Below are 19,734 nucleotides of genomic sequence, written 5' to 3'. Positions count from 1 at the left end.
ATATATATATATATATATATATATATATATATATATATATATATATATATATGTATATGTATGAGGAAGTTAACAAAGAGTGACGCTAGCATAAAAGCCTGTGCCATTTTTTTAAAACTGAGGAAATGGAGCAAGTCCTGGTACTAATTTGACAAAAGCCCTTTTTTAATCATGAGTGGTCGACTCTGTTTTCTATGCTCTTGTCTGTGCCAGTCAGAAATAGCATAAAGGGCCGGAGGGCTGGAGCTGTTTGGCCCCTCTAGGTTATGGTGCTTTAAAAACCCATATGACCCCCTTGTACCAACTAAACCTGTAAATGCTTAAAGTGAATGCAAAATCAAAGTCTAATATATACTGTACACACACAGTATATATGAACTTTAATGTCACCCCAGTCTTAGTCCGTAGGATTCAATATTGAGTTGGCCCACCCTTTGCAGCTATACCAGCTTCAACTCTTCTAGGAAGGCTGTCCACAAGGTTTAGGAATGTTTGACTATGGTCTATGGGAATGTTTGACTATTCTTCCAGAAGCGCATTTGTGAGGTCAGGCACTAATGTGGATGAGAAGGCCTGGCTCACAGTCTCCGCTCCAATTCATCCCAAAAGTGTTCGGGTTGGGGTCAGGACTCTGTGCAGGCCAGTCAAGTTCCTCCACCCCAAACTCGCTCATCCATGTCTTTATGGACCTTGCTTTGTGCACTGGTCCAAATTATTTGGTGGAGGGGAGATTATGGTGTGTGGTTGTTTTTCAGGGGTTGGGCGCGGCCCCTTATTTCCTGTGAAGGAAACCCTTAAGGCGTCAGCATACCAAGACATTTTGGACAATTTCATACTCTCAACTTTGTGGGAACAGTGTTGGGATGGCCTCTTCCTGTTCCAGCATGGCTGCGCACCACTGCACAAAGCAAGGTCCATAAATACATGGATGAGCGAGTTTGGGGTGGATGAACTTGAGAGTCCTGACCCCAACCTGAACACTTTTGGGATGAATTCGAGCCAGGCCTTCTCGTTCAACATCAGTGCCTGACCTCACAAATGCGCCTCTGGAAGAATGGTCAAACATTCCCATAGACACACTGTTAGACTTTGTGGACAGCCTTTTCAGAAGAGTTGAAGCTTTTATAGCTACAACTCAATATTGAATCCTACAGACTAAGACTGAGATGGCATTAAAGTTCATGTGCGTGTAAAGGCAGATGTCCCAATCAATACTTTTGACAATAAAGTGTGTGTGTATATATATATATATATATATATATATAGGGAGATTAACAAAGAGTGGTGCAGGCGTGAGAGAATGAGCCTAAGCAAACTGAGCAAATCCTATTTCTAATCTTCTAATTATAAAAAAGCCCCTTTTTTAAAAATTAGGAGTGATCTGCTTTGTTTTCTATGCTGTCTTTACCCAACAGAAATGGTATAGAGGGCAGGATAGCTGGAGCCGTTTCCTCTTACTCCCCCTGCCCACCATTGAAACCCCCCACCTTCTCGCTCAGCTGAGAGTGACTGGGAGGAGGAAGGCCGTTAACTCTGGGATGCAGTTACGTAGACCTGAATCTGGTCTATCATATATGCTTTGTTATTATGGTGCATGTCACTCACACCAATTTTCACACCATTATAACATCACTGGAGGCTTTGGTAATTCCCACAAAAGTAAAAAAGGAGTTATGGTTATAAAGTGCAGCTTTGATTGCAGAATGTTTCCATTGCCCATAACATGACAGAAAAGAGGAACTCAATTACCATACAGGAAACAGAAGGCAAAGGGGAAGCAGAGATTAGATGTAAAAAAGATAAAAGATGAAATAACAGATACAGTTAATGGTGTGCACAGGATGCACACTGTAAAACTGAGAAATTGGGCTCAGTTATAACGACTAGAGTAAAGAATGAAGCCATGAAGCCCATTCCTACCCATCAGATTGCTCGAAATAAAGAAAAAGCGGCCAACTGGCTACAAATTTGCTGGAAATCCCTTTGTTCCCAATATTATTTAAAAAACACTGAAACAGATATGCCTGGCTATATATATGAAATAGAAACTGCCTGTATTGCCCCAGAGCAAAACGTATTTTCCAGTATGGGTGGACTTGGCACCTTACATTGGCCAAGCCAATTTTCTATTTCTTACATGCATTACTGAAGCATGCATTACAGGCGGGAGCTCACTAAAGTCTCTTTAAAACAGTGTCTAATCTCTAGACAAAGGGGCCCTACTGCAAATTCTGAACCCAAGGTCCCCTCCATGGCATCCTCCTTTTTTGGCCCCAACAGTAATTATAAAATTATCCAGATGATGGCAAATGAAGAAATGGTGTGGGAAGATTCTACTGAGAGCTGTGAAAAGAAAGAGTGTCGTAATGCGTTCTCAGTTCTTTCTCATGTAAAACCAGATCACATGACCACACCATCCTCCGACAGCACCTCTCTTGCTTGGCTAGATAGAAAACAGAGCTCAAAAGGTGCATATATTTGTACCCAAGTTTCACTTGTCATGAGCTTTTTTATATAATAAGTCTGAGCTCAATATGTGAGAACCATGTCAAAGTGACGTTCAAGTGGTCTGTCTTGCTTTGGACCATTTATTATTATAATTTTTAGAAATTCCAATCAATTTTACGAAATCATCAAAAAGAAACATAGTTCCTTCGATTATACATATTACACAATCTATTTCCCCACCCCTATATCCCCTCTCCACATTCCCCTCCAATCTCCTTACATTTACCTCGTTCAACCATTTTAATCCTGTCCATCTTTTCAATGTACCTCTAAGGCCCCTTTCACACATACAGTCCGTTCAGTTCATCAGTTCAGTCACGTCAAAATGTATCAGTTTTTTATCCGTTTTTCATCCATTTTTCATCCGTTTTTTATCCATTTTTTTTTTTACATCCACTACCAATGCAAAAACAGATGAAAAACGGATGAACGGACAGCATGTGTGAAAGGGGCCTTACGCAACCTAATCGTGCTTATTTCCTTGGTTTTCCCAAATTTGTATATACTCTCTAGTTTTTCGTTAAATCCAACCACTTTCTCCAATTTTTTGAAATACTGTCAACTCGTTCTTCATCTCTACTGCACATGTAATCCATATTATATATATTTAACCCTCCCACACCATTCCATAACAGTAGGGGCTTCTATTTCACACCATTTTTTGGGATTGTCCCCTTCGCGGCATTAAGCAAATTTGGAACTATTGAATTCCTGTAATGCTTTAAAGGTCTATCTGTTTTATGAAAAAGATATATCCAGGGGTCGTCCAGAATATATTAGCCTGTGATCTGGTTAATAAATTGTTGTATCTTTAATTAATACTCATGGATCTTGGGGCATTCCACCATACATGGATCATTGAGCCGTCTACCTGACACCCCTCTGGACTATTTAATACACCTTCAGCTATGGCTTTAACCTTGGAGTGTGGCTATCTTTCATTTTACTTGTATTAAAAACAGGGCTGTTGCCCACACGTCCAATTAAATTTAATCTTTCACTGTCAAAAGGACAAGGGCAAGGCAAGAAACAGGGTGACTGGCCATATTCATAAAAGCACCCCATCCCTAAATGTATTCATAAACAGAGGGGAAATGTTTGTCTTTCCAAGTGTTGCACATTATACCTAATCAACAATAATTAACCTTAAAAATACCTTTATTACTTGAAAAAATATATATATACTGTATTTTCTGGCGTATAAGACTACTTTTGAACCTCAAAAAAATCCCCCAAAAATGGGGGGTCGTCTTATATGCCGAGTATAATATCTCCAAGGTAACCTACGTATAAGTATTACCGATAGATGTAATCTCTCAAGACGCTGGCTGTGTGGGAATCCTGTACCGGTATACCGTATGTACCGTAGCTTCAGCTACATACAGTGTACCGCGCTGAGCCAATCAGGGAGAGCGATGTATTCTATTATTGAATGCAAAGCCTGCTCGGATTGGCGGAGTAACATCAGCCCGCCTCTCTGAATCCGAGCAGGCTTTCCATTCAATAATAGAATACATCGCTCACTGTGATTGGCTCAGCGCGGTATACTGTATGTAGTCAAAGCTACGGTACATACGGTATACCGGTATAGGATTCCCGCACAGCCAGCGTCTTGAGAATACATGTACTGGTAATACTTAGGGTATCTTGGAGATATTATGAGAGATTACATGTATTACAGTACTAGGGTACCTTGGAGATCTATGAGAAATCTGATGTTTTTCAATGGTGTTTCCTTGCTTCGGAAGGGGGGTAGTCTTATACGGCGAGTATAGCCCAAAACCTATGTTTTAACTTGAAAATTAGGGGGGTCGTCTTATACGCCCAGTCATCTTATACGCCGGAAAATACGGTATATATATATATATATATATATATATATATATATATAATATATTTTTTATATAAAAAAAAAAAAGTCCTTTAGGGTCTAAAGCCAAATTTAAAAAGCCAATACATAGTTACATAGTTAGTCAGGTTGAAAAAAGACACAAGTCCATCTGGTTCAACCAACAAAAAAAAAAACGGTATTGAAAACCCAACCATACAATCCCATATACACAATCCTATACCCACAGTTGATCCAGAGGAAGATGAAACCCCAGCACAGCATGTTAATCCAATTTGCTACAGCAGGGGAAAAAAATTCCTTCCTGATCCCCCGAGAGGCAATCGGATTATTATTAGTACCCATTTATATTATGTACACCCAGGAAAGAATCCAGGCCTTTTTTAAAGCAATCTAGTGAGCTAGCCAGAGCCACCTCTGGAGGGAGTCTATTCCACATTTTCACAGCTCTTACTGTGAAGAAACCTTTCCGTATTTGGAGACGAAATCTGTTTTCCTCTAGATGTAAAGAGTGCCCCCTTGTGTTGACCTTAAAGTGAAAAACTTAACACCGAGTTCACTCTTTGGGCCCCTTATGTATTTATATATGTTGATCATATCCCCCCTTAATTTCCTCTTCTCAAGAGAGAATAAATTCAGTTCCTCTAATCTTTCCTCATAGCTGAGCTCCTCCATGCCTCTTATCAGTTTGGTTGCACTTCTCTGCACTTTCTCCAGTTCCCCGATATCCTTTTTAAGAACTGGTGCCCAAAACTGAACTGCATATTCCAGATGAGGTCTTATTAATGATTTGTACAGGGGCAAAATTATATCTCTCTCTCTGGAGTCCATGCCTCTCCTAATACAAGAAAGGACACAATCTGGGATTTTAAACCCAATATAGAATAAACATATATATTTATCCCATTTTACATTAAAGGCAATATACAATTCATACAAGAATAAAATGCTGGCTGGCTTATATGTACAGTACAATATTAATTACAGGATACCCCAATTGTCAGATACTAACATACACTTTCCATAGTGACTAACTTGTCTGCATCTTTGCTAAACCAGGGCAAACCCAACGCGTTTCAAAAAATCCTTCTTCTGGGATAAGTAGGGTAGGAGCTGGAATACCCCCAGGGGGATACCATGCATCCACTGAAGCAACAGAGGTGCAGCCTGATCTTAATGGCAAGCACTTGATGTATGCTTAATTGCTGCAAGAAGTCACAGTCTTAACTCCTAATAGATGGTTGTTTTTTGTTTCTTTTTGTACAATATGAAATATAGGTCATACCCTACTTACCTGTGAAGAAGGATTTTCCTGGAACCCGTTGGATCTGTTCTGGTTTGGCAACAGTGCAGACAAGTTAAACACTATGGAAAATGTACATTAATATCTAATAGGACAGTTGGGGTATCCTATAATTAATATTGTACTGTACATATACGACAGCCAGCATGACATTTTATATTGTTTTTATATGTATTATAAATAAAGTTTGGTATTGTCTTTTATAACAAAATTCTTGTATGGATGGTATATTGCCTTTAAAGTCCAATGGGAGAAAATATATATGTTTATTCTGCATTAGAGTAAGGGTTGTTGGCAATGTAATGGATTGAGCGTCCCACACTTCATCTATTAAACCAAATATAATACATACATTTAATGTACACCATATAAATTGTTAAACCACATACATTTTGTCCCTCCAAAGCCCCAGATTTAACAGTGCATCATTTTGAAACATAAAGTAATACATATATAGCAGTGATGGCAAACCTTGGCACCCTAGATGTTTTGGAACTACATTTCCCATGATGCTCAACTACACCGTAGAGTGCAAAAGCATCATGGGAAATTAATTTCCAAAACATCTGGGTTGCCAAGGTTTGCCATCACTGATTTATGTATACAATACAGTAGTTTATTTCTGGAGGTGAGGGCAAATGGATCTTCAATATAATACACAAATGCATGTATTATACTCTGGTATTAGCTTTTTAAATTTGGTTTTCAACCCCCAAAGGTCTTTTTTTTTTTTTTATATAAAACAATATTTTTACCGCAATTATTTTTTAAGTTTAATTATTTTTGATTAAGTAAATGCGCAGCACTTGGAAAGTCCCAATTTTTCTTCTCTGTTTCTCAAAAGGGCACTAGAAAATGAAACAAGGAATACTATCAAGAAAGTATAAAAAGTCAACTTTTTTTTTTTTTTTTGCTCCAGTGCTCCAGTTGTCTTAAAACAAAGGGAAAATAACAATAATAATAATATTATAAAAAAAATAATAATAATAACAATAATAAAAAGTTTATTATTACCTTTTTATTATTGTGCATTATTATTTGAATAATAAAAATCAAAAATCAAAAAAAAAAAAAAAAATCAAAGAAACAGCAGCAAGCTATGGTGTATTTAAAGTTAAAACAATGCAAGAGATAAAAAAGAAGATCCTTTAAATTGCATCAGAAAGGTCTATGTGTGGCGTGTGAGATATTCATATTATTCAAGCATTTGTGGAGACATACAGTATAGAGCAGCTCAGATTATCAGATCATTCAGCACTGAAGTGGCAGAGGTTTTAATCCACAAATAGATAGCAAAGGCTTCTGGGAAGAGCAACACGGCAGTGGTTACCCCAAATATAACACAAGCTGAATCAGAAAGCAAAGAAAGTGGGCAGCACACGCAGGAGGTACCTTCACCAACTCCTCCAAATCCCCGTTAAACAAGTTGTGGTCATACTGGGATGATGTTCTCTGCTTTTTCACCCTCTGTGATTTACTGGTATTGGACTGCAGCCTGAAACCAACCGTGTGACATACAATTCACCCATACACAAACCTTGCTAAAATACATAGAATAGGCATCAAATACACCAATATAATGGCTATATTACAGGAAAATGCATATTCTGGCTACTATCATCATGTGTAATAGTCCAAAATAACCTCAAAATCTGCCTTCTGTAAGAAAATAGGTTAAAGCTGAACTCCAAGCAGATATAAAATACACAAATTGTGCAGCTCTGTATTCATTAATGCATCATTGTATTTTTTTAAACAAGAAGTGTAAGTTTTTGAATTTGACTTGGTATCTCTCTCTAGCTATCCCTTTACAGAAGAGCTTAGTTTGGGAGTGAAAAAAGCAAAACAATGAGCCTATCAGTTATGTTGCAGTGCTCATGTGCAACAGGAAGCATACTGATAGAAGGAGAGAGCAGATTGACAAGGAGATGAGCGCATCAGTCCGCTGCTTCTTCTTTCACTGTCCAGTCATAGGCTGGGGGAGGGACAAGACTTGTAAGTGATATTAAAGTGAGGCAGAGAAAAATCAGTCCCAGGGCTATGCTGTGTAGCAGAGCTATATAAATCTCAGGACAAAACAGAGAGAAAAACAAATCCAATTGGTAGATAAAACAGCTCTTGTGCTGATTTTGTTTGTGTATTTTACTGCCTTCCTGGAGTTTAACTTTAAAAAAAAAAGAAAAAAAAATCTGCAATTTTCACTTTAAATAAGCCTAATTCTCATCATTAAACTTAAAAAAAAACACATTTTATATGTAAATATATATATATATATATATATATATATATATATATATATATATATATATATATATGTATAATATAATATTTATATATATATACATATATATATATATATATATATATATATATATATATATATATATATATAAAATATTATATATATATATATATACACACACACACATATATATATATATATATATATATATATATATGTTATAGTATTATATATATTATTATATATATAGTAAACATTATTACAATATTATATGGTTGAGCAATGTTGAATTGCAGCAAAAATCATTTACAATGTTGTGTGACATTTTTATTAAAAACATTTTCAGTGTTGCAATATAATTTTATTAACGATGTTTCCTGAATTTGGCAGTACTGTTTGGTTAAATCAAAAGAAACTAGCAGAAATCCCCAATATTAATCTTTCACTAAAATCGTATTGGTCGCTTAAGGAGTACTGAAAATACGCAGGAACAAAAAAGCTCACATTCACCAATGTTGAAAAATTCAAATCAAATCAATATTTGGTGTGACCACCCTTTTCCTTCGAAATAGAATAAATTCTTCTAGGTACAGTTGCACATCGTTTTTGAAGGAACTGGGCAGGTAGGTTGTTCCAAACACCTTGAAGAACTAGCCACAGATCTTCTGTTGATGTACTGTAGGCTGCCTCAGTTCCTTCCACTCTTCATGTAATCTCATACTCGTAGATGTTTAGATCTGGGCTCTGTGGTGGCCAAACCATCACTTCCAGGACTCCTTGTTTTTACACTAAAGATAGTTTTGAATGACAAGGGCTGTTTGTTTGTGATCGTTGTCCTGCTGCAGAAAAAAATTGGGGCCAATCTCAACGGTCCTCAACAACGCCCATTTCTTTGTGCTTCTTCAAAGGGGCTTGAACAGGATATCTTGAAAACCCAGTCTGCTTTGAAGTCTTTGCCTGGGAAAGACCTTGCTAATGCAGTACGACTACCTTGTGTCTTTTTGCTGTGCTCAGTCTTGCAATGGTGTATGGCCTGTGACATGACACAGTCTTCCAAAACCTCACCTTAGTATCAGAGTTTGGCTGTTCCTCACCCAGTTTTAGGCCTCCTACACAGCTGTTTCTGTTTTAGTTTATGACTGTGTTTCAACCTACATATGGAATTGATGATCATTAGCACTTGCTTATTATAATTGGTTAATCATACACCTGACTCTAATCCTATAAAATCGCTGACTGTGTGCAAGTGTACAATGTATGCAAGTGTAAGAATTGATGCTGTTTGAGGCCAAAGGATAGTCAGACCAAATATTGATTTGATTTCGATTTTTCTTCTGTTCGCTCACTTTGCATTTTGTAAATTGATAAAAAATAAACAATTAAAATATAAATTTAGTGATATGCCTTCTATGTTTCTTCAATAAACGAATTTATAAAAAAAATTATAAATTTAGAAAGAATTCTTATTTTATAGCATGTCTTCACACCTGTCTAAAACGTTTGCACAGTACTGTAACTCAAAGTTATTTACAGGGTATATGTGCTTCTCTCACATAGGAGACATAGGGGTGGAATTTTCAATATTTGGGTTTTAAGAAGCTGGATACTCCAGTAATATTACTATAAAACACTGGTTCTCCCAGTTATATTCAATTTCAGTCTCTACTATTTAAGAGTAATAACGTCTTTCGAACTGACCCTATCTAGTCTCAAAAAAATCCTAAATACAGGTTCCCGCAAAAGAAAAAATACTACACCCACCTCATGATGCAGCCTCCAAAAGAGACCTTCGGGAAAGTCAGATGCCTGTGTTCCTCTCTAACTCCAAACTCTATATTACTACAAGACACAGCAGTGGTGTAGGAGTTGGAAGGAGAACCCACAAAGCATGGTGAGGAACAAGGACATTCAAAATTCCAAGAAGTGTCAAATGCTGAAAAGTCCTTCAGAGGCTGCATCGAAAGAATGGATCAAATGTAGGAGACATGGGACACCGGAGAGGAGACTATAATCATTTTTCTAGATCAGCAATCTGGATTTAGGAATTTTTTGAGAATTTACTTTTTAAAGTTCCAGTTCACCCAAAATTAATTTATCAGTAATGGGTAGGTGCTGGTGACTTGAATTACCCTTATTCTTCTTCTGTCTCTCAAGGGCTTTGAGGGTGCTTCGTTCTCCACCCAATTCTAACTACTGCAAAGTCCAAAATGGGATGTCTATGAGCCGCAGCGCATCTCAAGAGGAAAAAGATCATGTGGGTTAGAAAAACTAACTCCTGTTTTTCCTGTAAAAGTTGCTTCTGAAGGTGCTGGGCTGTGGATTTTGCAGTCTTCCCATCACTCCAAATTTCTAAAAATATATACTTGGGCAACCCAAAAATGTATGTTCAACCACTTAAGCCCCGGAAGATTTTACCCCCTTCCTGACCAGGGCCTATTTTGCGATTCGGCACTGCGTGACTTTAACGGACAATTGCGCGGTCGTGCGACGCTGTACCTAAACGAATTTGATATCCTTTTTTTCCCACAAACAGAGCTTTCTTTTGGTGGTATTTGATCACCTGTGCGATTTTTTAATCATGCGCTATAAACAAAAAAATAGCAACAATTTTGCAAAAATAACAATATTTTTCACATTATTTTATATGAAATTCCCCCAAAAAAATGTAAAAATCAAAATTTTTTAACATTTTCGGCCAATTTGTTTTATGCTACATATGTTTGGTAAAAAAAAAATTGCAAAAAGCGTATTTTGATTGGTTTGCGCAAAAGTTATCGAGTTTACTAACAAAGGGAAAGATTTTTGTCATTTTTGTTGTTTTTTTTTAATGCGTAATGGCGGCGATCTGCGATTTTTTTTGCGGGACTGCGACATTGGGGCGTACAGATCGGACCCTTGACTGACATTTTTGACACTTTTGGGGTTACCAGTGACATTAATATAGTAATCAGTGCTATACATATGCACTGTTACTGCAAAATGACACTGGTAGTGAAGGGGTTAACTTTTTTTGAGAGGGAGGGGTGGTGTGTGTCCCTAGGGGCGTGATTCTAACTGTGATTGGCTGTGGCTTGAGCTGTAGGAAAAGTGATCAACGGTCCTACATAGTAGAACCATATGATCACTGTTTGTACACAGGGGAGAATGACAGGCGGCTTGTTTACACTAGCCGCCTGCCTTTCTCCCTCTCCACCGACGATCGCCGAGTGACCGGCGGACATTGGGTCCGCCGGTCACACGCGGGGGGGGGTCCGTGACCGCGCGGGAGTGCGCCTCCGGCGCCGCGTGCTCGCTCCCCAGAGCCTCACAGGCTAGTGACGTACCGGTACTTCACTTTGCCTGTGAGGGGCTGACCGCAGCAGTATATGTACTTGTGGCGGTCGGCATGTGGTTAAGACATGGTTCCAATTAGTCAAATACTTTATACATAGTAAACTGTTCTTTAAAGTTTATAAGCACCATAGAAAGCCCATGAGTGTTTTTTTTATACCTACACACAGCATCCACCTAAAACTAATTATAACTTTTGGATGGACTGATCCTTTAACAAGAGCATTCAATGCGTTCAACATGACCAGTCAGAAGTCAGCTGCTTGACCTATAAACCTGTTAACAAAAAGTATTTGTCCAAAGCTTTTGCTTCGTGTACATATCATTATGTTTACATATAGTGCCTTGGAAAAAGTATTCATACTCGTTGAATTTTAATTGGCTGCAGAAGACTTTTTTCCTTTTTTCCTCTAATGCTTTGCACTGTTTATGGAATATGGCCAGATGTCATTGGTTAGATTTTCAATTACAGTACGTACTGAAAATCTAGTAAATCACCTTAGTAAATTCATATCAGAGTAAGGTGGATTCTGTCTGGTTGCTCCTTGCAGTGTTTTACTGAATGCATCTGAATTTGTTTCTATTGTCAAGTATTATTTTATTATTTTTGGAACTGCTAATGATCAAAGTGAACAGTGCCTTGACAAAAAAAATTGAAAACCATTTATCATTTTCCTTCCACTTCACAATTATGTGCCACTTTGTGTCGGTTTATCACATAAAATGCCAATAAAATACATTTACATTTTTGATTGCAACATGACAAAATGTGGAAAATTTCAAGGGGTATGAATACTTTTTTAAGGCACTGTATCTAAAGCCACCTTATTTTTTAAGTTTTGGATAGAGTATGAATGCAGAAAACCCCTGTTAGTTTTTTTCAATACAGTCTGTGTCCCATTTGGGAGAATGACCTTCACTTCCTTTCCTCAAGACACAAATAAAACTAAGAGGGGATCTCTTCAAATTAGGAAAAGCTGTAGGCAGTTGTCTCCGCAACAAGTGCCCCACTGGAACATTTCCCCTCTATTCTTGTTCTGATGACAACTCAAAATTTTGGATTTTCCCACACTTTCAGTATTGGTTGGTACCCATAGAAAGGTGAAAGAATCCAGTTTAACGATTCATCACATGACTACATAAAACAGCCATTGCGTTTGGTGGCCATCACCCTCCATCCTTCATCAGGGCTAGAAAATAAACCTAAAAAGGGTATATATCCATAAACATACACCGATCAGCAATAATATTATGACCACTCACCATAACCCGTCAAGGCATGGACACTGGTTGAGACTGGAAAATCAATCCCACAGCAGGTAACCCCACAGGTGCTGGCCCAGCTCGCCTCTGCGACAGACAGAAAGATGAAGGATAAATGGCTGGACACCGCAATGGGATACCAATTGTAAAATTCTTTTTTGAATGAAGACACGAAAATCACAAGAGTCCACGGATAAGCTTAACGTGTTTCACACATCTCAGTGCTTAATCGTAATGGCAAATGGTTATTTAAGCATTGAGATGTGTAAAACGTGTTAAGTTTATCCATGGACTGTGATTTTTCTGTCTTCATTCAATAAAGAATTTTACAATTGGTATCCCGTTGTGGTGTGCCATTCATTCTTCATCTCCAAAGCATGGACACTACTAGACCTCTAAAGATATGCTGTGGTATCTGGCACCAAGCCCTCAGTAGCAGATACTTTAGGACCTGTAATTGGATTTGTTTTTTCAGCACATCCCACAGATGCCTAATTGGATTGACATATGGAGAATTTGAAGGCCAAGTCAAAACCTTAAACTTGTTGTTGTTGCTCAAGTCATTTACACAACAAACTGCGATGCACTGTGTGTTCTGATACCTTTCTATCTGAACCAGCATTAACTTTTTTTAGCAATTTGAGCTACAGTAGCTCTTCTATTGGATCAGACTACACGGGCAAGCCCCCCCCCCCCCCTCATGCATCAATGAGCCTTGACTGCCCATGACCCTGTCTTTGGTTTTGCTTCCTTGGACCCCTTATGGTAGGTCCCGACCACTGCAGACTGGGAACATCCCACAAAAGCTGCAGTTTTAGAGCTGCTCTGACCCAGTCATCTAGCCATTACAACTTGGCCCTTGTTGAAGTTGCTTAAAACCTTACGCTTGCCATTTTTTTCTGCTACACGCTATAAGAAAATCGGATGAACAATTGTTCGGGTTTCCTCAAAGTTTCACAGCAGGTGGAAACTGAGGATGAAACCAATTGTACGAAAATTGTCAAACAACAAAGGCTTTTTTTTTTTTTGTTTGGCTATTGTTGTTTATTGTTTCTGATAATGAGCAGTCTTTCGTATCCGATTTTTCTCATACAAAAACCGTACAAAAACAGTACATATTACATGAAAATTGTTAGTTCTGTTCATGTAAATAACAAATTTGGGGGTTTGTCGCTTCAGGAAATTGGAATTGGAAAGTCTGAATTGGATGTCGAAAATCCAAAGATCCTTCCTCGTACGGAATTTTTCTTCCGATTTACTCATGGTGTGTACCCCACTTAAGGGTTCGCTTGCTGCCGAATATATCCCACCCAGTTTTTTTGTATCATAAGATAATCAATGGTATTCACTTTACCTGTCAGTGGTCATAATGGTATGGCTGATAGGTGTATATGATATATACATTAGGGATCGACCGATATCGGTTTTTCGTTGCCGATACCGATACTTTGGCCATCGCATATCGGCCCGATATTTCGTACATCCTATGTCAGGGTCCGAGACTAGTCTTCTCCTCCTCCTCCAACCATTAGGTGGTGATGCTCATGTAAGGGTAAAATGATGTCACATTGCATAATACCGTTTACAAATGTTATTGAATATGCCACTCACATATGTACAAATTAAAGCAATTCCACATTAGCAGATCTGCTGGCAGATTGGTATCTCTCACCCACTTGCCGTAAGTGATATCCGGGTGATACCGCACCTTTCGGCATCCACTCAATACTGCTCTGTCTCTCACCCGCTCCATCTCCCTGATCCGTTTCTCACCCACTTGCCGATAATGACACCCGGGTGATACTGCTCCGTCCGGCATACGATGACGATCTCAGAGGTCACGTGGTCACACCGGGCGTGACCACGCATGTGACCTCCGAGACTGCATGCTGGACGGAGCGGTATCACCCGGGTGTCACTTACGGCAAGTGGGTGAGAGACAGATCATTATCAGGTGGGTGGGAGATGGAGCGGGTGAGAGACAGAGCAGTATTGAGTGGATGCTGAACAGAGCGGTATCACCCGGGTATCACTTATGGCAAGTGGGTGAGAGATACCGATCTTCCAGCAGATCTGCTAATGTGGAATTGCTTATATCTTTTGTACATATGTGAGTGGCATATTCAATAACATTTGTAAACGTAATTATGCTATGTGACATCATTTTACCCTTACATGAGCAATATTTGGAATATCGGCCAGTTCCGGGGGCCGATACAGATATATTGGCAAAAGTCAATATCGGCCCTCCGATATATCGACCTTGCTGATAATCGGTCGATCCCTAATATACATAAACTGTAAATTCAACCAATTGTTAATATAATAAAGAAAATGGTTCTGGTGAATTATTATTTATGAATAACTCTTGGACCCTTTCACCATTTGGTGCTCCTGTTGGGTTTTTTATGTTTTGAATCTCATTCTGGGTACCCTCCACCTTGCTTCATGTCAGCAGCCTCACCAGAGCCAGTGAGTTAGTTCGATAATTATGTTTTCTGTTTTATTGAACAAAGAACAAAGAGGCAGTGCCTCTTGGAAAAGCGTTTTCACAATAAAAATCTGACAGATGTTTTAGCACTCCCCTACTCTATCCAAAGCTATGAATAAATATATGACTTTAGATTCAATTTAAGGCACAATGAGAGGGATTTACTAAAGCTGGAGTGTGCAAAATCTGGTGCAGTTCTGCATTGACACCAAGTAGCTTCTAGATTTTATTGTCAGAGCTTAACTAAACAAGCTGAAGTTAGAGGCTGATGCAACCATGCACAGCTGCACCAGATTTTGTGCACACCAGTTTTAGTAAATCTCCCCCAATCAGTTGCAACCTTGACATGCAGAATTCTTGCTGTGGTAAGTACTGTAGGTTACATATGGTAACATCACTTGCCCCACCCTACAGTCAATGACAGTATACATACCCAGAGATTTTATTGTGCGATTCAGCTGCTGTGAAGAAAAAAATGGAAAATGTGAGATTTTAAAAAAATGTAAACTTTCTCAGCATTTCAAGATGTAAAAGTTTCAGTTACGTAGTTACATAATTACGCTTTAATGACATAGTTGTATAATTAGAAAACCTCCATATACATAATCCTATACCCACAATTGATCCAGAGTAGGGCAAAAAAAAAACATAGAAGCATGACCCAATTTGCTCCAGCAGGGAAAAATTCCTACTGGATCACCTGAAGGCAACCAACTACCCCTGGTGGTATTACCTATAACTATGAATATCCAGGTATATTTTGTGGAAAGAATCCAGGCCTTTTTTTAAAACAATCTACTGTGCTGGCCAGAACTAGTTCATGAGGGAGTCTATTGCACATTTTTAGAGCTTACTGTAAAGAAGCATTTCCATATGTGGAGGTTAAATCTAATTTTCTCCAGACGTACGTACCCCCTTGTTCTCTGTAATGACCTGAAAGCGAATAACTTAACACCAAGTTCACTGTATGGACCACTTATATATTTATACATGTTGATCATATTCCCCTTTAATCTCCTCCTCTCAAGAGAGAATACATTCATTTCAGCTAATCTTTCCTCATAAGCTGAGCTCTTCCATGCCTCTTATCAGTTTGGTTGCCCTTCTCTGCACTTTCTCCACTTCCCCGATATCCTTTTTGTGAACTGGTGCCCAAAACTGAACTGCATATTCCAGATGAGGTCTTACTAATGATTTGCACAGGGGCAAAATGATATCTCTCTCTCTGAAGTCCATACCTCTGTTAATACAAGAAAGGACTTTGCTTGCTTTAGTAACCACATCTTGGTATTGCATGCTATTATTAAAAGAAAAGTACAGCCAAAGCTCATTTGATTATACTTCTCCTGTGGATCACAGGAATGTAATTCGTTCTGCACTACTGTGACCTATTTTCAGCAGACAGCAGGCTAAAGTCACAGAGCCGGTCCAGGCTGGGGCGAAATCGCGAAAATATGGTCAGGATCCTCCCACAACCCTGGACCAGCACCTGGCTCAGCCTCTCATTGAGCCGCTGAGAGCCTGAACCTGCCGCTCCATCTCCCTCCACAGCCCAGCGCTCAGCCTGAGCCAGCCACTACTGCTCCCACATCCTCCACAGCCCAGTGCTCCAGTGAGTGCAGGGAGGCATTTGCCACTTAGTTACCCAATGAAAAAGTGCATTGAGGTCAGCTTGTAGGTCGGAGATATCCCGTATAAGTTGGAACTCTTCTTTTATAAATATATGACTCTTACATGCTACCCATGCTGATGCCACAAATGGTTTGCATCTTTTTTAAATTAGGAAATAGCTTTGAACTAAAGATAAGAGAATGCCAAAATTGTGGGAAGTTTGACCATACAAAGTATAAAATGAAATCCTTTGTACTACATAATTTTAAATGACTGCAAACATTTATTAAATATCATTTGTGATCAATGATGAATATTTGAAAGTCAGACATAAGTACAGCAGTACAGCTGTATATAATTTAACAAAAGTCTCAACACACATAAGGACCTAAAAACAACTAGTATACACTGTACTATTTAGGAAGATTTCTTGGCTGAGCATTCATGTTTATGTCAAAGTGGGAGGTGGGGAATTGGTGCAGGTACATGCTACGGACTTTCAAGGGGGAACCAGGGGCGTAACTACAGGGGATGCAGGGGTTGCAATCGCTACCGGGCCCCATGCTCCAGGGGGCCCGGTAGCAAACCAGTGGGTGAACTTCCAGGATCGCAAAGGTCACACTTGCGACCGGACCCTGGCATTGCACCACTGTGGGGAGGCCCCAAGATTGCAGGAAGGGGGCCCACAAGATTGCAGGAAGGGGACCCACTGCAGAACCTGTGAAAGAATCCTGCTGCGGGACCGTAATAAAAGGCCATGCAACGAGTGTAAAGAGCCCCAGGATTAGTGGGAAGAGCCCTGGGCTTGAAGGTAAGGGCCCCGGCCAGGGGTCTGGGGGGCCCTTCATGGTTTCTTGCATCAGGGCCCTGAAGGTTCTAGTTACGCCTCTGGGGGGAACAATAGTGATCAGGACAGGTTTTTGGCAATATTTTTCGAGCATGGGTGGTCAATCATCTAACAAGAGTTAACTATCTAATATTTTCTCTACTGCCTACAAGCAACTTACGTCTACAGGACAAACAAAGTTGCAAATGGACAGCTGCCACAACCCAAGGCTCAGTTTACATCTATGCGTGTCGAGAATGCAGACAAAATAGCATGCTTTCTCAACATGCACAGAAACGTACTGTTCTTTAGCAGAGATGAGGTGTGCCCGTAAGGCTATGCTCACATGAGTACGGTGTACACACTTCTGTGCATTTTTCATCTGTTCTAATGCATCACATGTATATAGGTATATATGTTCTCATTCACATAGCATAACTACTTTGTATAAGAATTTAAAATAGCTGCTTATGTGTTACTTGCTCTTTTCTGAAAAACTCCAAACATGATACTTTTTATCTACCTGCTGTGCAGAGGACGCAGGTGATTTAATGTTTACCATAATTAACGCTGTGTGTACTGTGCTGGTAGATCTCATTATCATAACTAGATTTCAGCACTGTCTGTCCCAACAAAAGCGGCTGTGCTTCTCCACTCTCTTTGAGAGTGGGGAGAGATTGAGTTTCCTCTCATCCTGTCCCCATGGTCTGGGGTCCAGGTAAGGCTCCCAAGGTTTTACTGAGGTTGCACTGATCCCAATGTACTACTTCTATTGTTGTTTTAAAAGACAGTGAGTTGATTGAAGAATCTGATGTAAAATAATAAACTACCTTCAAAGCTTTGTCAGCCAATCACTTGTAGGCATCAGCCTATAACCCAGAGTCTATGAATATCAAGCCTGTGTCCTGTACTGTATGATCGATATATACAGTATATACTTTGTGTGTGTGTATATACATGTCTTGTCACATGAAAAGATATAATAAAATATATACAAAAATGTGAGGGGTATACTCATTTTTGTGAGATACTGTATATATATATATATATATATATATATATATATATATTGTGCAGAGCAAGACCTTGTCCCTGGGGGAAAATATGACACAGGATTCGCCGCATTAGGAGTTAATGCGAGATTCTGGACTATCATTTCTGAGTGAAGAATGTTGTGTTTTTGGCTTTCTTTGGTTTCCGTAGTTCTGGATCGGAACTTTCAATCCTCTGTCCGGATTTTACCAGGTATCTGCAGCCTGTTTGAATACACAGGTGTGCAGGGTACAAGCCTGAGGATAGCTCAGAATTCCCAGTATGGGAGACAGGAGGTCTCACCCAAGAGTCAGAGGTGATGCAGCCAGGATCCAGGATGTCTCATTCCAGGAGTCAGGAGTCAGATGGGCTCCTATTGGGGTGTCAGGAGAGCCCCTAATCAGAGGCCAGTATTGGGCAGTGCAGCAGGGCACTGCAACTAAAGGCTAAGAGAGGTAAGGGAACCAACAGAGCTGGACAACACAGTCCGAGGGATCGGTAAGAAGAGCAGCAGTGCTGCCAACAAAGGAGCCAGGCGGATTGGTATTTTCCTTTGACTGTTTATATTGATGTAGGAGAACCCCTGTGTGGGAAACTAATGTTTATGTGAACTTTCGTTTTATTTAATAAAAGTGGGCTGCAATGCCCTTAAATGCAGTTTTGACTGGTGCAAGTCATTAGAAAAGCACCCACCACATGAGTATAATCTCCCCAATACCACAATGTACACACACAAACATATATAGATATAAAATATTTTAGGGTACGCTGCGCGAATGGGAACACACAATAGATAAACAGTATGGTTTTCTTAAATTTGACAGCAGATGTGTAAATACACTTTAAGTTATTATTATACTGGTGGGAAAAATAGTAAATTAGTTTTATCTCTTTCTTACCTTTGGCTATGGCCTCTTTAAGTGTGTCACGCTTTGCCTGTAATTTGCAAATGGTGCTTCTCCCGGCCACATACTTCTGTAGCTTCTAAAGCACATAGCAAGAAAGAAAATATTAGCTACATATTTACATTGTGATAAGAAAATATTGTCACTCACAAAACAGCCCATTTGGGTTAATTATGCCCCTATATTCTTTGCATACATCACTAACAGGTCATCACATTTTTCCACCTGTCCTCTGCCCACCTGTCCCATCCACAGATCTGCCTCCTGTCCCATCCACAGATCTGCCTCTTGTCCCATCCACAGATCTGCCTCTTGTCCCATCCACAGATCTGCCCTCCTGTCCCATCCACAGATCTGCCCACCTGTCCCATCCA

General features: G+C 39.4%; 1 protein-coding gene across 3 annotated transcripts in view; it reads right to left on the bottom strand.

Annotated features, from left to right (window-relative positions):
* Positions 1 to 19,734, bottom strand: part of ARHGAP4 (Rho GTPase activating protein 4) — a 349,436-nt gene that overhangs the window by 68,901 nt on the left and 260,801 nt on the right. For 2 of the 3 annotated variants that reach the window (XM_082262605.1, XM_082262607.1), the window contains exons 10-12: positions 19,355 to 19,439; positions 15,420 to 15,447; positions 7,053 to 7,155 (exon numbers count right to left, since the gene is read on the bottom strand). In XM_082262605.1, coding sequence (XP_082118731.1) covers positions 7,053 to 7,155; positions 15,420 to 15,447; positions 19,355 to 19,439 — 216 coding nt within the window. The remainder of the gene's footprint in view (positions 1 to 7,052; positions 7,156 to 15,419; positions 15,448 to 19,354; positions 19,440 to 19,734) is intronic. The other variant, XM_082262606.1, reaches the window with a different exon arrangement.

This window comes from Pelophylax lessonae (genome assembly GCF_965119305.1).
Source record: "Pelophylax lessonae genome assembly, chromosome: 7".
NCBI classification, from domain to species: Eukaryota; Metazoa; Chordata; class Amphibia; order Anura; family Ranidae; genus Pelophylax; species Pelophylax lessonae.
The sequence above is the reverse complement of the archived record's forward strand: the minus strand, read 5'-3'. Positions and strand labels throughout refer to the sequence as shown.